Source organism: Sinocyclocheilus anshuiensis, unplaced genomic scaffold (assembly GCF_001515605.1).
Source record: "Sinocyclocheilus anshuiensis isolate Anshui unplaced genomic scaffold, SAMN03320099.WGS_v1.1 scaffold200, whole genome shotgun sequence".
NCBI classification, from domain to species: Eukaryota; Metazoa; Chordata; class Actinopteri; order Cypriniformes; family Cyprinidae; genus Sinocyclocheilus; species Sinocyclocheilus anshuiensis.
This window is the reverse complement of record NW_015558595.1, coordinates 1,112,516-1,132,821: the sequence shown is the minus strand read 5'-3', so window position 1 is coordinate 1,132,821 and position 20,306 is coordinate 1,112,516. Positions and strand designations below refer to the sequence as shown.

The 20,306-nt window shown below is 37.7% G+C and overlaps 1 protein-coding gene across 1 annotated transcript in view; it reads right to left on the bottom strand.

Annotated features, from left to right (window-relative positions):
- The window catches only part of LOC107680012 (PRKC apoptosis WT1 regulator protein-like), a 63,588-nt gene extending 45,858 nt beyond the window's left edge, over positions 1-17,730 (bottom strand). Inside the window, exon 1 of the mRNA XM_016475755.1 lies at positions 17,605-17,730. Coding sequence (XP_016331241.1) covers positions 17,605-17,730 — 126 coding nt within the window. The remainder of the gene's footprint in view (positions 1-17,604) is intronic.
- Positions 17,731-20,306: the final 2,576 nt, after the last annotated feature.

The following is a 20,306-nucleotide window of genomic DNA, read 5'->3' as shown; positions in this document are numbered from 1 at the left end:
TTTTTTTCTTTTTATGTTTTGCACTGACCTTGACACACAGTAATAATGACCTGTAGGAATTCTCTGTAATTTATTTGACTGCACATTTCTGCATTGTGGTTTCAAAAATAAAAAAAAATTGTCTAAAGGAGTGGTAGAAGTAAATTTATTTATAAATGTATATTTATAAATCCATATATTATAATTAGATTTTTATGACCCTACTAAGAAATACACTTCTGTTCAAAACTACAGAGTTGGTCAGATTTTTATGAATGTCTCTTATCCTCACCAAGGCTGCATTTATTTGATCGCAATACAGTAAAACAATAATATTGTGAAATATTATCCTACTATAAACTGTCCTATTTTAATATATGATTTTTTATATAAATTCCTTTGATGGCAAAGCCAAATTATTAGCAGCCATTACTCTGTTCTTTAGTGTTACATGATCCTTCAGAAATCATTATAATATGCTGATTTGGTGCTCAAGAAACATTTTTTACTATCATGATAAAGATTTTTATTAAAAAAAAAGTTATTTTTGTGGAAACTCTGGATTCTTTGATGAACAGAAAGTTCATAACAGATTTTTTTGCAATAGAAACCATCCTAAATGTACTGTCGCATTCAATCAATTTAATGCATAATTGCTGAAAAAAAAGTATTTACTGATTATAAAAAAATATTATTTCTTAATTATTTTAAACCTTTGAACTGTAGGGCCTAAAGCTTATTTAAAGCAGCACTATGTAACTTTTGGCACTCTAGCGGTTAATAAACAGAACTGCACACATCCCGCGGAAGAACATTCCAACCGGAGCTACTTCTCTAAGTTTATGTCTATGGCGATTCACGCAGGTATGTGTTACTCCGCAGCGGTGACGACCCGACCAGGCTACAATAGTCCAAATATAAGTACTTATTATAAGTGTACCGTAGTGATTCAGAATAAGACAAAAACGCCGTTTGGAAGATGAATTCATGATGTACTCGCTCATTAAATACATTTAGCAAATTTTGAACACAGAAAAAGTTACATAGTGCTGCTTTAAATTTGTTTAAGGTCAAAGTCCCTTAGAAGCCGGTCTAAAACCTCCTTAGCAGGTATCTTCTTCATACATTAAAACACTGCCCATTTAGTCACCGACTGTGCCCAGCAAGGCAGCAAGTTTTCAGACACTTCCTAAATGGGATCTAATGTCAACCTGACCCACCCTGCTAAATGCACATCGAGCTACACAATAACACTGATGGCAAACACGAGTGTTTCTCATTTAGCCTGCCGAGTTGCTTGTTGTGTTCTTGGTCTTGGCTTTACTGCTCTCCTAAAATCCAGAGAAAATCCCAACCCATCAAGCAGAACAGTAGGTCATTGTGGCAGTAGTGGCTCCCGATGACAAAGGCCCAACAATGAGGTAGAGATGTCTTGGCAGGGACACCCAAGCCAGTAAGACCCTACAATGCTTAAGGAAGAGAAACCCATCTGTTCACACTTGCTTTGATTGGGTTTATCTCACCGAAAGAGCCATCCATTCCAGGAGCCAATCACATTCAGGCCCGGCTCCTTTGTGATGCGCTCACAGGTTTCTTGGCATCTGGTGCTGGGTTTCTTGGCTGTGGAACGCGGGTGTATTCAGAGAAGCTCAGCGCTGGGACTATTCGGGTTTCATAGAGCGATCAAAAGAGTGACAGAAACCCTGTGATGCTGTGGTCGGTTACTGCATGAGAATGAATGGTTACCTCACGCTGCGAGCAGCCGTTGATCCTTCAGAAATCATTATAATATGCTGATTTGGTGCTCAAGAAACATTTTTTACTATCATGATAAAGATTTTTATTAAAAAAAAAGTTATTTTTGTGGAAACTCTGGATTCTTTGATGAACAGAAAGTTCATAACAGATTTTTTTGCAATAGAAACCATCCTAAATGTACTGTCGCATTCAATCAATTTAATGCATAATTGCTGAAAAAAAAGTATTTACTGATTATAAAAAAATATTATTTCTTAATTATTTTAAACCTTTGAACTGTAGGGCCTAAAGCTTATTTAAAGCAGCACTATGTAACTTTTGGCACTCTAGCGGTTAATAAACAGAACTGCACACATCCCGCGGAAGAACATTCCAACCGGAGCTACTTCTCTAAGTTTATGTCTATGGCGATTCACGCAGGTATGTGTTACTCCGCAGCGGTGACGACCCGACCAGGCTACAATAGTCCAAATATAAGTACTTATTATAAGTGTACCGTAGTGATTCAGAATAAGACAAAAACGCCGTTTGGAAGATGAATTCATGATGTACTCGCTCATTAAATACATTTAGCAAATTTTGAACACAGAAAAAGTTACATAGTGCTGCTTTAAATTTGTTTAAGGTCAAAGTCCCTTAGAAGCCGGTCTAAAACCTCCTTAGCAGGTATCTTCTTCATACATTAAAACACTGCCCATTTAGTCACCGACTGTGCCCAGCAAGGCAGCAAGTTTTCAGACACTTCCTAAATGGGATCTAATGTCAACCTGACCCACCCTGCTAAATGCACATCGAGCTACACAATAACACTGATGGCAAACACGAGTGTTTCTCATTTAGCCTGCCGAGTTGCTTGTTGTGTTCTTGGTCTTGGCTTTACTGCTCTCCTAAAATCCAGAGAAAATCCCAACCCATCAAGCAGAACAGTAGGTCATTGTGGCAGTAGTGGCTCCCGATGACAAAGGCCCAACAATGAGGTAGAGATGTCTTGGCAGGGACACCCAAGCCAGTAAGACCCTACAATGCTTAAGGAAGAGAAACCCATCTGTTCACACTTGCTTTGATTGGGTTTATCTCACCGAAAGAGCCATCCATTCCAGGAGCCAATCACATTCAGGCCCGGCTCCTTTGTGATGCGCTCACAGGTTTCTTGGCATCTGGTGCTGGGTTTCTTGGCTGTGGAACGCGGGTGTATTCAGAGAAGCTCAGCGCTGGGACTATTCGGGTTTCATAGAGCGATCAAAAGAGTGACAGAAACCCTGTGATGCTGTGGTCGGTTACTGCATGAGAATGAATGGTTACCTCACGCTGCGAGCAGCCGTAATGTTGAGTTAGAGTGTCCGGCTTTCAACCTTACAATGCACATTTTGCCACTACATAACTCCATGACACCAAAAAATGCTGCACATAGACAACACACTCTCATGCTTACAAAGGATTGATGGGATATTTGACCATTTCTATGCAGATTATGTAAAAAATGTTGTAGTGAGAGGTTTGCAAAAAAATAAATAAATCTCAATTTTTAAATATTTTTGTAGCTGCTCTGTTTTAAAGTGGATGAATGTTCAGTCACCATTCCTTTTATGCTCCAGGGAGGACTTTACAAATCAGAAACAATTTCAGAGCATAAACCACCTTCTAACTGGGCAGACAAGGTGTTAAAGCAGCAAGCACATTCCTCTGGCAACAAACTGAGACATCCTGCTCTGAAGTATGACGTTAATCTATTCCAGTAGAGAGCATTTTATTACTCCTTAACAACAGAAGGCTGCAATCAAATTTTGTTATGTAACTTGAAACCCGAGGATAAACGATTTCCAATGTTCTTGGTTTTTCAAAAACATAAAATTCAACTTTGATTCACCTCAAGTCCCTTTTTCGTTTCTGAACTGAAAGACAAGAGATTCCATTTTTGATTTTCAAGAAAAAGAATTCAGAATGAACCGATAAACAGAAACCTTATTTTACTTTAATCAAGGTGATTGGAGCTATTTCCATGTGCCAAATAGTTCTGTAGTCCTTGTAATAAAACACGGATGACAAAAGAAATTCTACTATTGACTACCGTCTCAGCAGAAGCAAACATCTGCGACATATGGACCTGTCTGCGGAATCAAACACAAGCGGTTAACGATATGTGAGATAGACGACCGCTGGACATGAGCTAAATGAAGTAAGCAAAAGTTATTTAAAAGTTTTAGTAGTATGACGATAAGCGTCAAATCGACAGAGATTTCATGTAGATTATATCCACACAACTTTCAGTGGGCAGTAGAGTTATTAATACTTGGATGAATGACAAAATAAAAAGTATGACAGGCTTGATAGTAATAAAAAGTTATTAAAAGTGCAATATACCACGAAAAGAACTCAATTCAGTCAGTCGGATTGACTGCGGATTTCTGTTTCGCGTGCTTTCCGCCTTGTCGTGTGCACTTACCAAAATATCCATCTTGGAAAGTATTCAAACACAACCCGTTGTGTCTTAAGTGAACAAACCGCTTGGGGGGAAAACAGTTTGGGACATGTGTCAGTATTGAATCCACACATTACTGTAGGTCTACTGTAGTATCGTCAATATTAATGAAACAACAGCAGCAACAGCGGCAAAAATAAAAAGCACTGTTTGAATGTTGTATTTATTTGTCCTGTTGTCATTTGTTTCTTTTCAAAATAAACAAACTTTATGTTTGTTCTGTCATTTATGACTATTGTGCATCTAGCATAATATATAATATGGTAAATGTCCTATCTTAATTATTAAAAAACATTGCACATTTCTCGCAGTGTGCCGTTTTCCTGTTTATCAGCATGATTGCAAATGTGATACTGATATTATTCAACAGAACAAAAACAGACAATGTTGACAACAGTGTCACTTAATATTAACTTCTTGTTTGTTGAACTGTTTCGAATATAACAAAATAATCCAAACAAATCCAGAGCAGAAGTGTTGTCCATCTTCAGGCAACACAGTGGAGTTTCATTATTGAATGAATCAGTTTAATGAATGATGAATCAGCTGCTTTGAATGAATTGTTTTAACAAATAATTAATTAAAACAGTGACTTGCTACCAATTTCTTGGGGTTCTAGTCTCATATTCAAAGCATAATTTTATTTTTTAATATTATGTTATTTTAATTTAATCAATTTCTTTCACTGCTGTGAAATAACCACCCAGCAAAATAGTCTAATTATTGTTATCAACAAAATCCCAGAAAATTATGAGATATCATTTTTTGTTAAATATCGCTGAGCTCTACTGTTGTTGACATTTTTCAAAAGTACTATTTATTTCTTTGAGAAAAATTACTGAGTGCACTTTTTTGATGCGGTGCTTTTGGACATGTCTCTTGGACAATGCTCATAAGTCAGTATGTTGCACAGTACTGCCATTGTTGAGACCCTGTCACTGTGATTGACAGTCCATACAAAAACAAAGCCCTCTTGCACATCCAGCTCACCGTTTCTCCTTTCATTTCCTCTGTACTTCCAGAATCTGAAGAATAACAGAAGCTGAGAATCCAGGAACATACAGTAGAGAGAAAACAAAGAGCTTTCAATCCAAGAGGCCAGATTAGCTTCTTAAACTCAAAGATATGTTTATTTATTTAAGAAGCGACCCAAAGCCTCAAATTCCTTCAAGCTAGCTAATGTAAGGAGAACAGAGCAGAACTCAGTCCCACTTTGGGATTTGATGGATTACAGGCCCAAGGGCAGCACGGTGACATAAAGCTCCTTCGGGAAGCAGAGGGGCGCATGTAACATCACCAACACTGAGATCTTCCCATTCTGAGGGTTTGCTTTAGCTCTTCATGTGCTTGTCGTGGACTGGTTGGGAGAGAGGAGCAGAAGAGGCTACAAAAATGTATCATGTTTCATCCACCGCCCACCAGACATGATAGTTTGCTGGAGAGATTACATCGGTGTCAACTACTTGTTGGGACGATGGAGGGCTGAGGAGAGCAGCCAAACTGCGTAGTCTACGACCGCTTTGCCGATGAGCGCTGCAGACATCAGACCGTGGCGGTGGGACTGGGGGAACGCCAATGTGAGCATTTGTGTTTTGAGGTTTTGAGGCCTGTTATTGCAGAACCGCTGGCAAGTCGCTCCGAAACCGTCTGTACAGCTATGAAACGTAATTGGCCTATCATGGAGCTCTAAACTGAAGTGCAGAAATGAGAAAAACAGCAAAAACCACCCTAAGACCTCACAGGAACACAATATCCAGACAATGTATCTCTGAGAAACAAATTAGCTTTGCTGATTTCTACAAGAAATTGATGTAAAGTTATGAAGAGATGATAAAGGTTTTGGGTTTCCAGGCTGAGCCAGAACCACCAAGCAAAAAGCATGCTGCAGTAATACCCAAACAACTACTGACAACAAAAAGCAAAGAGGATATTTTCTTGTACAATGTGTCCTACTTTCTCAGTGCAATGAAACATTCATGAAGCTAGCTCTCAGTAGGCTGACTAACTAACGATTTTGAGAATTGAAGATGTCAAATTGTAATTGACTAAAAAAACAACAACTTTATTTCAACAATTTGACATGATTTTTCTGCCACAAGCTAGTCCATAAAGTGGTGGGGACAAAACCAGTAATGTGGACATGTCCCTCTGTAGATGTCCAGTAGAGAAAGCTGTACCTTTGCCCCACTGTACTGTTAACACTCAAATCAATCTCAAGTGTGGACACGAGGGAAATACTGTTGAGAAATCTACTGTACTGTACGCTATAGATGTGCCACTTCCAGACACACTGTACAACATAAGTATGGATCTGTGTAGGTAGAGATTATGCAACCTTCATGCGGGCAACTGAACCACATCAATCAGAAAAAGATTTTTAACCTGAGGTCCAAATGCAACAAACATAAAAACAGATGCGACTAGTGACTTTAATCTTTAAACCGGCTGTGAACTGTGTCCTTCTACTAGTACTCCAGTGCTTGTTACTTGTGTATAATAAGTGGGCTTGGTATAATAGTTAGGGTTGTGACGGTGAGGAAATTTTCCCACCGGTTAATCGACGTGTGACAACACCGGTAATACCGGTATCACCGTGGGGGCGGGGGCGTTCCCTCTTTTCTTCGCTTTTAAATGGCTTGTAAAAAGCTGTGTGCGCATTTTACTTTCACTTTCAAATAGCAGCAATTCGGCGTAAAGCAATTGTTAGTTTTTAGTTCGTTTGAATTTCCCCTCTTTTCCTCGCTTTCCTTTGATTTTAAATAGCTTAAAAGCGCCGTGCGCATTTTACTTTCACTTTCGAATTAGCGGCAGTTCGGCGTCAATCGCTTGAATGCAACAACAATATACAACGTCAAACTCACTTTTGCCTATATATAAAACATAGAACTTTTATTAACAAAACAAATAAAAATACACCATGCTATAGGGCAGGCTATGCCTAATATAAAATAACAAATAACTTACATAAAGTTTAAAAAGGGATACAAAACTGGAAATAGGCTAAGTAAACATGTATAATATATAACCAAATAAATAAGAAACGTAGAACGTTTATTAGCAAAACGAGTAAGAATGCTTGGAGGCACGGCATATACCTTGATGTAAAAAAAAAATAAAATAATTGACAAAGTTTAAATAAAGTAAAAATCAGCAAACAACGTGGAACCAATTAAATAAGAAACGAATGTTTAAAAAAAACTTCCAAAATCACCTTAGATAAACGGCAAAAGTCAACAGGCTTTTCAAAATCCAAAATATTGCCAAACAAGCACTTTTGCATTTCGTTTCGAAACTAAATCATCCGCGATCGTCTTGTCTGTCTCACCTCACCTCACTCTTCTTGGCAGTCAGCTCGACTCACTCTCCTCACTGGAGAAATGAAATCTGATCTGTGATGCGACTGTCGTTCAGCAGCATTGAGCAGCAGCGTTCAGTTTTTAATTGTAGTGTCTGTTCTTTTACTGAACTAAATGATTTTTATTACTATAAAAAAATCAAAACGACGGTGGGGGTCGGTACCGCGGTGGGCAAGTGACATAACCGGTGTTGCGGCTTAACACCGGTATCATCGTCAGCACCGTCAGCACCGTCTATCGCGGCAAACCTAATAATAGTTTAGTTGTAAATCTAAAGAAACACAAAAGAGTGACTCAGAAGGCTGTTTCACGGCAGCTGGGTCTTCAGCGGACCCTACACGGTAGCCCCACTGAGAGTTGTAATGAGCCGAAAGAAAGCACACCTTCAATCCACAGGAGCAGCTCGGTATAACAACCTCAAAGAGATGAAATGATAAGTGGCAAATCAAGAGGCAGCGAGTGCTTTGATTTACGCCATGCAACCTCTCTTCATTACCTAAATAAATGTGTAAGACAGGATTCGATACTGGAGGCAGACGAGCAGGTAGCTAAGAAACCGATTAGTATTTAAAAGGGAAACTGATGTAAAAAGCTGTTCAAAACTGGTTAATCTCTTCAGCTTGTTAGAGAATAACAGCGCCTAATTAAATTCACATTACTCTGCAGATATTAAAAGCTATTTGATGGCTTTAAACCTGTTTGCTTACAGCGAGAGAATTCAGAATGGCAGAATCCCCTTGCAGTGACGCTTTAAAGCACATGAAACACATTGCTCCCAGATCAAAGCTTTAAACGCTTCCTTCGTTCACCCTGTGAGGTTTGCGTACATGCGCAGACATATAAATAGTCGGAACGGGGCGCATAAATATGCATAATTAATAACAGAATCCCAAATCATTTCAGTGACAAAGTAAATTGCCCCCGTCTTTATTGAAATCATCAGTCACTGGCTGGCTGATGAGTGCCACAGTTTTTCTCTTTCTCTGAAAATCACAAGCAACTGCAAATCACCAGACGTCCAAATCCTGTTTAAACTCATACAGTGTCTTCAAATTACAACATTAGAGACTGCAAATCCAATAAAATTTCATAGCTGGTGATGAAAAACATAAGTATTAAACTGTTAATTCCCAGGAAATACAACATCGAAAACTTTTGAAACCAGATGTGGGTTGTCTTGAGAAACATAAGCACGCTGTCATCCGTGATACGGCTGTGACAAAACAGTCTGTGCGTCACCACCACCTATCGAGTGGGGCGGCAGCAGAAGAGGAGGATGATGGGTAAACAGAGTGCAGGGTGAAGTGAGGAGACCGTGACCTCGCAGCAAGGCTATCGCCGCCACAAACGTTTATGAATATTGCATAACTTTCTTTCACTGGTTTGGCAGCTCGACTTCTGCTGGGAGAGCGATGCGACTCTCTGAGCATATGTTTGGACGTGAATCAAAGAGACAATATTCCGACATGAGGTGCGTCAGTGAGGCATGAAAAACCCTTGATGTGCACAATGGTGAATTTATTTTAATTATGCCAGTGGAGATTTCTAAAATGCTTCAATCTGGCACCGCGAGCGCTGTCAACACAAGAGACGACAACAAATGAGTTTCTCGGTACCACCAAGATTCGTTGTACCATTTGTCTTTTTGATAAAGCTTCTCTCTTTTCGTCTATAAGAATCAACATTAGATTGAATGATTTTTCAAAGAAAGAGCCAAACACAAATGTATTTTCCTCCAAACCAGAGAAAGGAGCAAAGCAAATCAATGAGCAGAATATAAGCCTTCAAATTTATTCTGCATTACTGCAATTCTGTGCTATTGTGTGATCATCTTTTTCATCCACCAAAAGAAAAAAACCCTCCAAAAACTGTTTTGCGCAATTAAATGGCCACTTGTAGCCTCAGGTCAAACATGTCCTCAAAAAAAGCAGTAAACAAACCTAGACAAACTGAAACAATTACTGAATTACACCATCCTCCTACTCGCTGCAGTAAACAAACCAAAAAATGCAAGATGATTAAAGGAGTATTTGTTCTATGTGTCTGTGGTAATCAATTTGACCTGTTGTTCATCGTGAATTTTTAAAGCGATGTCATTTCAAAAACATTCTACAAAATACATTGCCTAAACCATGTCCAACAGCAATTTAGTTCTGTTTGCCAAGATGTTTACTAATGCTCATTCGTGGGGTTAGTGAATATACAATTCTAGTTCAATACTAATTCAACTTTTAACTTGTCTCACTCTGTGCTACAGATAAGAATGACACCTCAAATCAGTTGGTGTATTGAAGAGAGGTGTGCCTTTAATTGTTAAACAATTGGGCTTACAATTTTCACCTGTCAGATGATAAAACAAGAAAAAAAAAATCCCACATCTTAGTTTGAGAGGATCAATTAGAATTAGAAGCACTAATTAATTGTTTCTTTCGATGATTTTGGCCCTCCAAAACTATTTCATATTTTAATTAATTCTATTATTATTTTCGGTTGCTGAAATTTAGTTGAATCACTACTAGCAGTAGCAACAATCTAGAAACAACTCCGAATACCTTAACAACCACATAGTAGGGGCATGCGATATTTATCGTCTACCATAGTAGTGTAGTTGTTGTTTTAACTCTATGCCAGCTGACTTTATCGAGTATATCCCTCAAAAAACACATCTTGAGAGTCCAAAAGCATTCAATGCATGATGAAGCCTATTAGAATGCCCCTATAATTAAAGTTATGAAAGCAGAAAATAAACCTGTATGTTTTTTTTTTTTATATTTATAAGAAATGATACTGTTTAGGAATATCAAACAAACAAGACTGCCATTTTCCTAAATATTAGCACATAAGCACAAATGTGATACTGATTTTATACAGCAGTTCAACAAACAAATAAATATTAAGTGAGTTACATTTTAGACAGTGTCTTTTTTTTGTTTCGTCGTAAAAAAATCGTATAAAAAGGAAAAAAAACAGAACAGAACATTTGTGCGTCTCTCTCATAGCAACACTGCAGTGTTCAGTTCCTGAATTAATCTGCTTTTGAACAAATTATTTGAGTCAATGATTCAATGATCCATTCATAAAGACAGTCAACTTGCTTTGTTTCTAAATGAATCAGCCATTGTGAAAGAATCATTTGAACGAATGATTCAATTAATCACTCATTTAGACAGGGACTTGCCACCACCTACTGGTGGTTTTAGTGTCATATTTATTTATCCAAACCAGTACCAGAACAAAAACACACTTGGCAAAATATTGTTTATCGTTATTGAAAAATCCCCCAAAAAATATATAGATACATTTTTTGTCAATATCACACACCACCACCACATAGCAATGCCTCTAGAACAGCAGCATTGTGACGGTGAGTTTTGCACATGCAAGCACCACCCACAATGTCTTCATAATGTCAAAATATAGTTATATTTTGTTGTTTGAACAGAAACCGTTCAAATCATAAATTCATTGACTTTTCAATCTCATCTATGTAATATACATTAGGGGGAAAATCCATTATTGCAGCTCATTCTTCGGAACAAGTACATGTCAAACCAGTCATTCAAAACAGCAAATGTGTCTCTCCTTATATAAGGACATAAATAATTGAAATTGCTTCACTAGCAAACACATATCACCAGAAACAACTGCTAAAGGAATTCACTGTTAACATTCAGAGCTTGCAATTCCAAGTGTCAATCAAATATATGTTAACTATCATCAATATTCATTAAATTCTTTCAGCAGAAGACAAAGACTACTGAGAACGGTGTATAAAAGACAAACAAAAAAAAAGAGAAATTGAAGTGTCTTCATTTTGTTCTTAAACGGACAGCACAGAAAACAATGACTTTAATAAGCACTTGAGGATAAGAGTTTTGTCCAACTAAAGACGAAAAATGTGTTTAAAAGATAAGTGACAAATGAACAGAAAAACAGAGTGTTTTCTCCTCTGTAGTCTGTATTATAATTAAGATGTCCATAAATGCTTTTACAGCGGAAGCCTCTCCTCTTTTGGGTATATGCGTTGCATAATCTTTGTGACAGACAGATTACTGGTATAAGGAAGGGCTTTTTTTTTATATAAAATATTCTTTTGAAATAAGAATGGTTGATATTAATATCAATAATTAATTAAATAATCAGAAATCAAAATACAGAAAAACGCAAGATTCCAATCATCATGTGGAGGTTGCATATTGTTAACAATAATTTAAATATATTTTGGAAAAGCAAGTATTTTGTATTTCCTTTTAATAAATTCAGCCTACTGTGTTTTAATGCATTTAGGCTATGTTTAGTATCTTTACCAATGGTTTTACCAATTATTTTAACATTAATTATAACATACACATAAAAATATAAAACCTTATTTTTACTTTGAATTTCTACACCAACAACAGCAGCAGCATGTAGTGTATATACACTATAATTTAAAAGTTTGGTGTCAGCAGGATTTAAAATGACTGTTTTCTAGTTTAATATATTTTAACATTTTTGTGATAGCAAAGCTGAATTTTCAGCAGCAATTACTCCAGTATTCAGTGTCACACGATCCATCAGAAATCACTCTAATATGCTGATTTGATGCTCAAAAAAACATTTCTTATTATTATCAGTGTTGAAAACCTTTGTGCTGCCTAAAATTTTGTGGAAACTGTGATGCATTTTTTTCAGAATTCATTTATGAGAAAGCTCAAACGAAAAGCATTTATTTGATATAAATGTTTCTAACATAAATGTCTTTACTGTCACTTTTGATTAATTTAATGTATACTTACTGAGGTCACAGAGAGGTCAATGTACCTGCATGTTCTCCCGGTGAGCACTGCCATGATTGTTGTCTGTGATGATACAGAGAGACTGAAGGAAAATCGCATTTACTTTACCACACTAGCACTGTTTGCAGTAGGGCTGTGCGATATGGACAAAAAAAAAAACTATCGCGATTTCTTTGATCAGTTTTGCGATTTCGGTTTTAATCACGATTTTGACACACACAGACATGCTTATTACTACATTTCCGTGTCAATCCATGTTCATTTTTACCGCGAATAATGCTTTGTCACTCTAATTCAGCGCGTGTAGCACAGCAGAAATAGATTCCGTGCGGAAACGATTGCAGCATGACTGCTGCAGACGCACCGCTCCTGGAGCGCACTGCCGGACCGCAATCACGTGCAGTGTGAACGCTCTGATCCGTTAACATGGGCACGGAAAAAATACGCACCACAGACGGAGTGTGTGAACCTGGCGTTACGTTTGTATGCCCGCCCGGTCTGTTCTGTTCTCATGCTCCATTTAGGCGCGCTGCATTCTGATTAGTTCGGATAGCATACTGCGGGAGGTCGGGGGCGTGGAAAATCGTGCTATAAAGCGATTTAGAAATTGCGCAACTTCAAATCGCGATTTTATGACGATTTCGATTAATCGCACAGCCCTGGTTTGCAGTCAATGCAACTGTTAATTATAACGCAATGCTCTAACACCTGAATATGCAAAGCCTAATAACTAAATTAAGGGTGTGCCTGTGTTGCCACAGCTTGTGTGATTGTATAATATTAACGAGTGTGCTGATTCTTCTTAAATTGACTAGTCAAACAAAAAGCTTAAGCATTTTAATTATTAACAACAATTAAACGTTGATTAATCATTAGCGTCCCTATTTAAAATTACCAAAAAAAGTCTAGTAGAATTCAGATGCGATATCCGCAAAGTGCATGTGTGTTAAAGCGTGGAACGCCCATCTTGATTAGGGTGTAATTCAACATGAATAACACCTATTGTTTGGCTTGGCTCACAGAGTGACAGATGTACCGAGATTAAAGAATGTCACAATATTCCTCTCTTCGTGTGACTGTGTATTTGGGCCACACTTTCCACACAAACCCTCACTCTCTGCAGGCAGTGAAACAGCCTAAACAGTCTGGCTCCGGTTGGAGCCCATTGCTTTAGACAGAGAGAAAGAGAGAGGGAGAGAGAGAGAATTAGACGTCAGTGATTAATGCATTCCACAGCACTGCTCTCCCGCAGCATAAAAGAATGGTACAGACAGTAAGAAGTCCTAAGACCTTAAAAATAACAACCAAAACATGCCCACAAAACCTACAGATGTAAACACCATGGCGTCCATTATAACTTCACCTTCTAATACACATACAACTACTCTTACACATTTACTTTTTTTTTAAATAACACAAGAACATTTACAAAGGCGGTCAGCTGACGTCAATCCTCATTTGCATATAAATGAGGGAGTGGAATGCTGATCTCTATCTACAGCCTGGCAGTGACCTAATAGAGCCGACTGGAGAGATTTCCTCATAAACCCATCAGACCTGCTGACACACACACACACACACACACACACACACACACACACAAACAGAGGGCTTTCTTTGTAAATTAGCAAAGTAGCTATACTAGCTGATTGGTGATACTTATCAATGAGATGTACTTTCTTTTACTGGTAAATGTTTTCTATCTTATTTTATTTATTTGTTTATTTATTTATTTTGAATTAATGTATCATTTTATGTATTCATTATGTATTCAACATTTTTTTTTTTTTTTACATTGTTGATTTTTTTTTTTTTATGTTTTTCACCTCTTCCTGATTGTTAAGTTTTGTGTAGATGTTCTTTAATGTTCTCCTTAATTTTTGTTTTTATAAAAAAAAGAAAGAATAATAATTAGGCCATTGTGATGTTGCTAGGTAATTTTCCCCGACTGCCATAGTAGTAGTGTAATTGCCATAGTAGAACTGGTCATCCTCTTCAGTTGTACATGTACCACCCTGACACTGGCTTCAATAAAGAATATAAGCATTAATGTGCGATAAAAATGCCAGAGTAAAAAAAAGACAGAAAAGAAAACAAAAATAGAGACAGAAAGAAAAATAGAGAAAAAGAGACCGAATGCCTTTGGGCCAAGTAATGTTTTTTTTTTTCATGAGAAAACCACCAATGTGGCTGGCCAATTCCCCCTTAGGCTACGAGAACCCAGCTTTTTGAAACAATAACCCTGGTGGAGCTATTGCAGGATGGCTTGAGAAGTTGCACCTTGGGGAGTTAGACTTCCATTTAGAGGTTAGGGGAAATATTCTGACAGTTCTGAAGGAGATGTTCCGCTCCAGAGGACATGGATGAAAGCTATAAAAGGTGGGATCCAGTGGGTTTGGCAGAGCTGCTTCTGGGTCAGCTCTGACTTAGCTGTTAATAATTTTAACTTAGCTATTAATAAAGTTTGATATTGAATGGAGAAAACCAATCGAGGATCAGGGTTGTGGGGTAACCAAAAACTAGGACACTGTACTTTTATGAACTATTATAATCTTACATAAAAATCAGATGATAAAAATCAGACATCATTCAGCCTTTATCAATGAATGCCTGTTTTTTAAGGGATGGTTCACCCAAAAATGAAAATTCTGTCATCATTTACTCACCCTCGTGTCATTCCAAACCTGTATAACTTCTGTGGAACACAAACACATTTAACCTAATGTACCTTTTAGCTTTTGTACCTTTGGGTACCGCCCCAGAGTGACAGCTTTGTACCTTTTTTTTTTTTTTTCTAAGAGTGTACAGACAAAAAAAAATAACACTTGAGAAATGTGTGTTCCACAGATGAAATCTAGTCATACAGGTTTAAAGCGAAATTAGAGTAAATGATAGCAGAAGTTTCATTTTTTGCTGAACGCTCTCTTTAATAGCATAAAACTATTTATTGTCCGCAGGTTCATTTCTGAAAATAGCACTAATGAGCACGTCAGCATATGAACTGAAGCAAAAGGAAACACTGTTCCACAAAGGACACTGTATCACATTACGCTACCACTCTACAAGTTACAGCTGAACGATAACAACATTAACATTTAATTGGAAAGCAATCTGGGTATTTTTGTCATAGCTGCACTTGAGGGAATGCGAGCAGGAGAAAGTAGGCAGGCAGACTGGGTTAAAGTTTTATTGAAAGGGACCACTCATCAAGATACTAACGTAGCCGCCTGGAAACATTCGTCAGATTATCATAACTGAGGCAATGTATGCAGACAGCCGATTTAATTAAGATAAGACCAGAGTGCTAAGTGTTAACAAACACCATGATAGCAAATGGATGCAGGATATCTGCACTCTCCTGAAATAAAAAGCATCAATATTTATACAGCCAACACCTTGTATATATGGCCATTCACATATCAGACATCACTCTGATCAAATCTAGATTAAAAAGAAAAAAGTAAAATATGTGGTATTTAAATTGGTAAATGGTATTTAAAGGGGTCATATGATGCGATTTCAATTTTTGTAGCACTTTGGAGTGTTACAAGCTCTTGGTGCATAAAGAAGATCTGTAAAGTTGCAAAGACTAAAGTCTCAAATCCAAAGAGCTTGAGGTATTCGGCCAATCACAACGCACTGGATAGCTGGCCAATCAGAGCACACCTCGCTTTTTCAGACCGATGAGCTTTGTAAAAATCGACGCATTTCAAAAAGGCGGGGCATAGAGGAGAAACAATAATGTACAGTATGTGAAAAATAATGTTTTTTTTTTACTTTAAACCGCATAAACATTTCATTACACCAAATACACAAAATAATGTTCTTTTTAGCAACATCACATGACCCCTTTAAAGAGTCTGTGGAATAAGATAAGATACTAATCTGCGAGTACACTAGTATCTTATTGCTTAGAAAAGTAATAATACTTCTCTCTTCAACAAGCTATTTGATTTCTCATTCAGGTACATTGCACCACAGGTGCAGCATAAACAACACATGAGAGTTTAATATTTAGGGTTAGGGGTTTCTTCAAATCCCTAACATTAAGTACGAGCAATAAATGTAGTCATACTTGTCTTGGCAAACACCACTAATTAAGAAAACACAATGCTTGCAACCCATTTGGAAAGCATTTCTTTAAGCTCTCCGCAGGGAGTGGTGTCGTCTTTACCAGGAATACAAAATTAAATGTGACTCCAGAGTAATGTTAGCTTGCTTTGAGACATTCATGTTTCCACTTCGCCAACTCATGCAGAACACATGCACAGACATGCTACGAAACAGAAAATTAAGGGCAACTTCCAACATGCAGGTCAATGCTTAAACAGTAATTACAAGAGAGAGAAAGTAGGAGGGAGAGAGAGGGCGTCAACATAGACGGAAGAACATCAGAGGAGAGAGTGGATAAGCAATGGAGAGAGACACTTGGCAGTGGGGTGTGATGGGAACTGAACTTTGCTCCAGGCATAAAGCAGACTCATCATTATCCAAAGAATTTTTACTAGCTTTCCTTAGTCAGCGCTAAAAACACAGGCTGGGCTCTGATTTTTCACAGACAGAGGCTGCGTTTCTTTTAGTGACAGCAAGTCACACTAGACATCATTTTTAATTTGACAAAAACGAGTCTGTGAAAGACAGAAGTTCAATATGTCATGCTGTCCTAAGGCTGGGCGTCATATCTAAAAGCTCCGTTTTTGAGATTTTTTGGTCGACTTGAACATTTTAAAGAGACATATTTTCAACTTTTTTTCAAATGGAATAATCAACAACCAAGTACACAACTGTCTGTCATTTTCAAAGTGTCATCAAATGAAAAAAGTATAGCATGCCAAACAGAACACAACAGTACAATGTATTTTCAACTTTTCATCAAATGAATGATTGACCCAGGTACAAAATTGTACAATGTATTTTCAATTGACTGAAATCATCTGAGAAAATTTTAGTCGGACTAATGACTTTGTTTTGGTCCAACTGAAATCAAACTTTTAATTAAATTTTCTACTACAGTATTAAAGCAGCCAGGGGTTAAAGTTCTCTGGTTAACTAGTTAAACCTGGTGTAGGATCCTGGTGCACCATGAGTAAAGAGTGAATTATGTAAAAGTGTTTTTCATTTTAAAGATTTATCTTGCTGAAAAGGATAAGACATTATTCAAACAGAGGACAATGTAGTGCAAATCCCCTCCACGTCTGTCAATATAGCTAGCACCAATGTACAGAGAAAGAAATCAGACAATACACCTGCATACCAGGCAAGCCGAAGAGCATTCCATGTGCTTTCTCAGATTCAGGCCGGTGTTAATCAGCAGTTTGGGCTGAGACCGTTGGAGCATGCTTGGCCCTCCCCACCGGGGGCCTCTGTGTATGGAGCCCATTGTCTTCCAACATTAACAGACACAGAAGCATGAGTCACCTTCAAATCGTGTCTAGGCATTACCTACCTCATCCAATCAGAATGCTGGGAAAGGTGAAGACCAAGCACCTCTACGGCAACGTCGGCATGTGAAGGTGAAGCCTAACTGCGGTCTCATGGTTGGGATTTCAGAAGTTTACCCAAAATAAACAAAAAAAAAACACTTCTTAATGTGTGTCTAACAAAAACACAGCTGGTCTTCCTTTGGTTGACGTGGGTAATTAACGCCCACTAGTTATATTAGTGTTAAGTACATACTCCCTAGCTATCATTGGCCAACAACAACTTAGAGTTTACCAAACCCTAAAAAATATGACAGAAAACAGTCAAAACATATGATTATGAGTGAATCACATGCAAGGCACATAATAATCATCCAGTCAGATTGTTAGCAATAGCTAGAAGAATGCTAAAACAAAGGTATTAGCCAATCTTTGATATCACATTCGCCGCTGCTATTATAATAAACAGAGACTGGTAATGTAAATAGGCCAAAGTCGTCTCTCCAGTAATAAAATATCGTGTTTTTCCATTAGCAGATGTAAACTAAGGACAGTAACTTCATTAGAGGAAGTATATAAGGTCATCTGGCTGGCATCTGACACTGAAGTAAATAGGGAGAGTGAAATGTAATATTATTGCCGTTGTCTGTCGCATATCCTGAGTCTGGTGCTTTAGTTGTAATTGGCTCTGTCCCAGTTGAGGGGATGAATGTTTAGATCTCTCATTCTCTGTCCTCCTCTCTCATTTAGACAAAACCCACATAGTCAGTCTGTGTTTACTAGACAGTGCAGTTTATTTCTCTGTTCCAAATTAATTGCCTACTGCATACAGGCAGCTGCCTTCAAAGTTAGTACTCTAACTATTATGAAACCTTATAATTTACTAATTTGGAACACTCTACATTACAGTGACTCAGACGATGTGACTCAATATATTTCAATAGAGTCTGGCGTTAACATGTTGCAAAGCTAAAAGGGTGAAACCATTTACAAAAATTATTTAAAAATGTAAAAATGCATGGCACATACACAAATACTGATTAGAAGAAAACGATCTACTTCCAGTTTTGTTTATTCACACTTTCAGTACTGAACTTGAATGTATTTTTTCACTGAGCTTGTCACAATGCAACATGGGATTGCATTCTCCTTCATATAGAGAGATCGTTAGACGGTTATATGAGGAATAGAGGTTACGATTTCATAATGTAACAGAAGTAGCAACAGATCTTTTGTTTCTCATTGGGGGTGAAACAAGAACAGTGAAACAGACTCTGAAAACCTAAGAAAAATAAAATTGGGCATTTAGGATGAGCATGAGCAGACAAGAATAAACAGTTTGTCTGAAAGTTAAACAAGTCCAAACTCCAATTGCAGAATCAACAGAGAGAGGTCGAGGAGGGGAGGATGGGGAGAAAAATAAAAAGCTCAAAGAAGAATGCAGAAGGAAGCCTTTAGAATCAATACGGACATGATGAAAATTCAAGATGAATATCCCGTGAAAACAGGGCTGTGTGATGGATATGCATCATTTAGGGCCTGACTCTCACTGAAGAAAGGACAGAAAGGGCCATCTTGCAGAATACCTGACAAAAAATAAATAAATGAGCTAGGAAAACCAATCAACTGTGAACAAAAGCTGGAAACTCTAAACTACTGAAGGTGTATTATCTAAGATGAAGATCAGACAAAGATCAATAGGTTTAAAACAAAGTTTAAAGGGAGGTTTGAGTTACAGTAGGAAAGGAAATTAAATGGGAGGAAAAAGGGGAATTCCTAAACTTTAATCTTAATGTCAATCCATTACTAGAAGCAGGATACAACCCTTTCTTTCTTTCTCTGGGCAACAGCAACCCATCTGGAATATCAACCCTGTCAATCATCAGAGCAACATGCCAATCAAAGATAGATCACTCACTGCATGACTGACCCTGTGATCCCAATCTATGCTAGTTCATTTAAATAAACAGAGACAACAGGTCTTAAATTAACAAGAATATAGTCATTATGGTTTAAAAATAATCATGAGACAATAACTCACAAAATAGCCTTACGCTCAGACCAAACCTAAAGCCTGCAATAACTACTTTGAAGAGAATGCTGAACAATAACAGTTGGCTTTTTGTTGGCATGAATTTTCAGGGACTGTCATCAATATGTAGCCGGCCTTTCTACAAGTTTTTCGTGAAACACCCCGAGTAAACCCTCACAAGCTAAAGTTTGGGTGAGTTCATTAAGTCTGGTCCATAGAGAGCAGGATTAGGTTGTTCACACTGATTACTACCGCTCAATGGAGCAGGAAGTGCAAGTAAGCAGTTGCATCGTTCACAAATGATCCCATTTCACTTTTAAATGTTTAGAAAGGAACAACTTAAAGTCAACTTGTTAAGGCATTCACAACCCATTGTACTAGAGGTCTGCGCGGAACTGTTTTTTTAGTCCCGCTCCCGCAAGGTTCTATTCCGCACCCACCCACTCCCGCTATATATTCACTCTTTGTTCACCCGCTGTCCGCTTAGAATAATTTTCTTCCCGA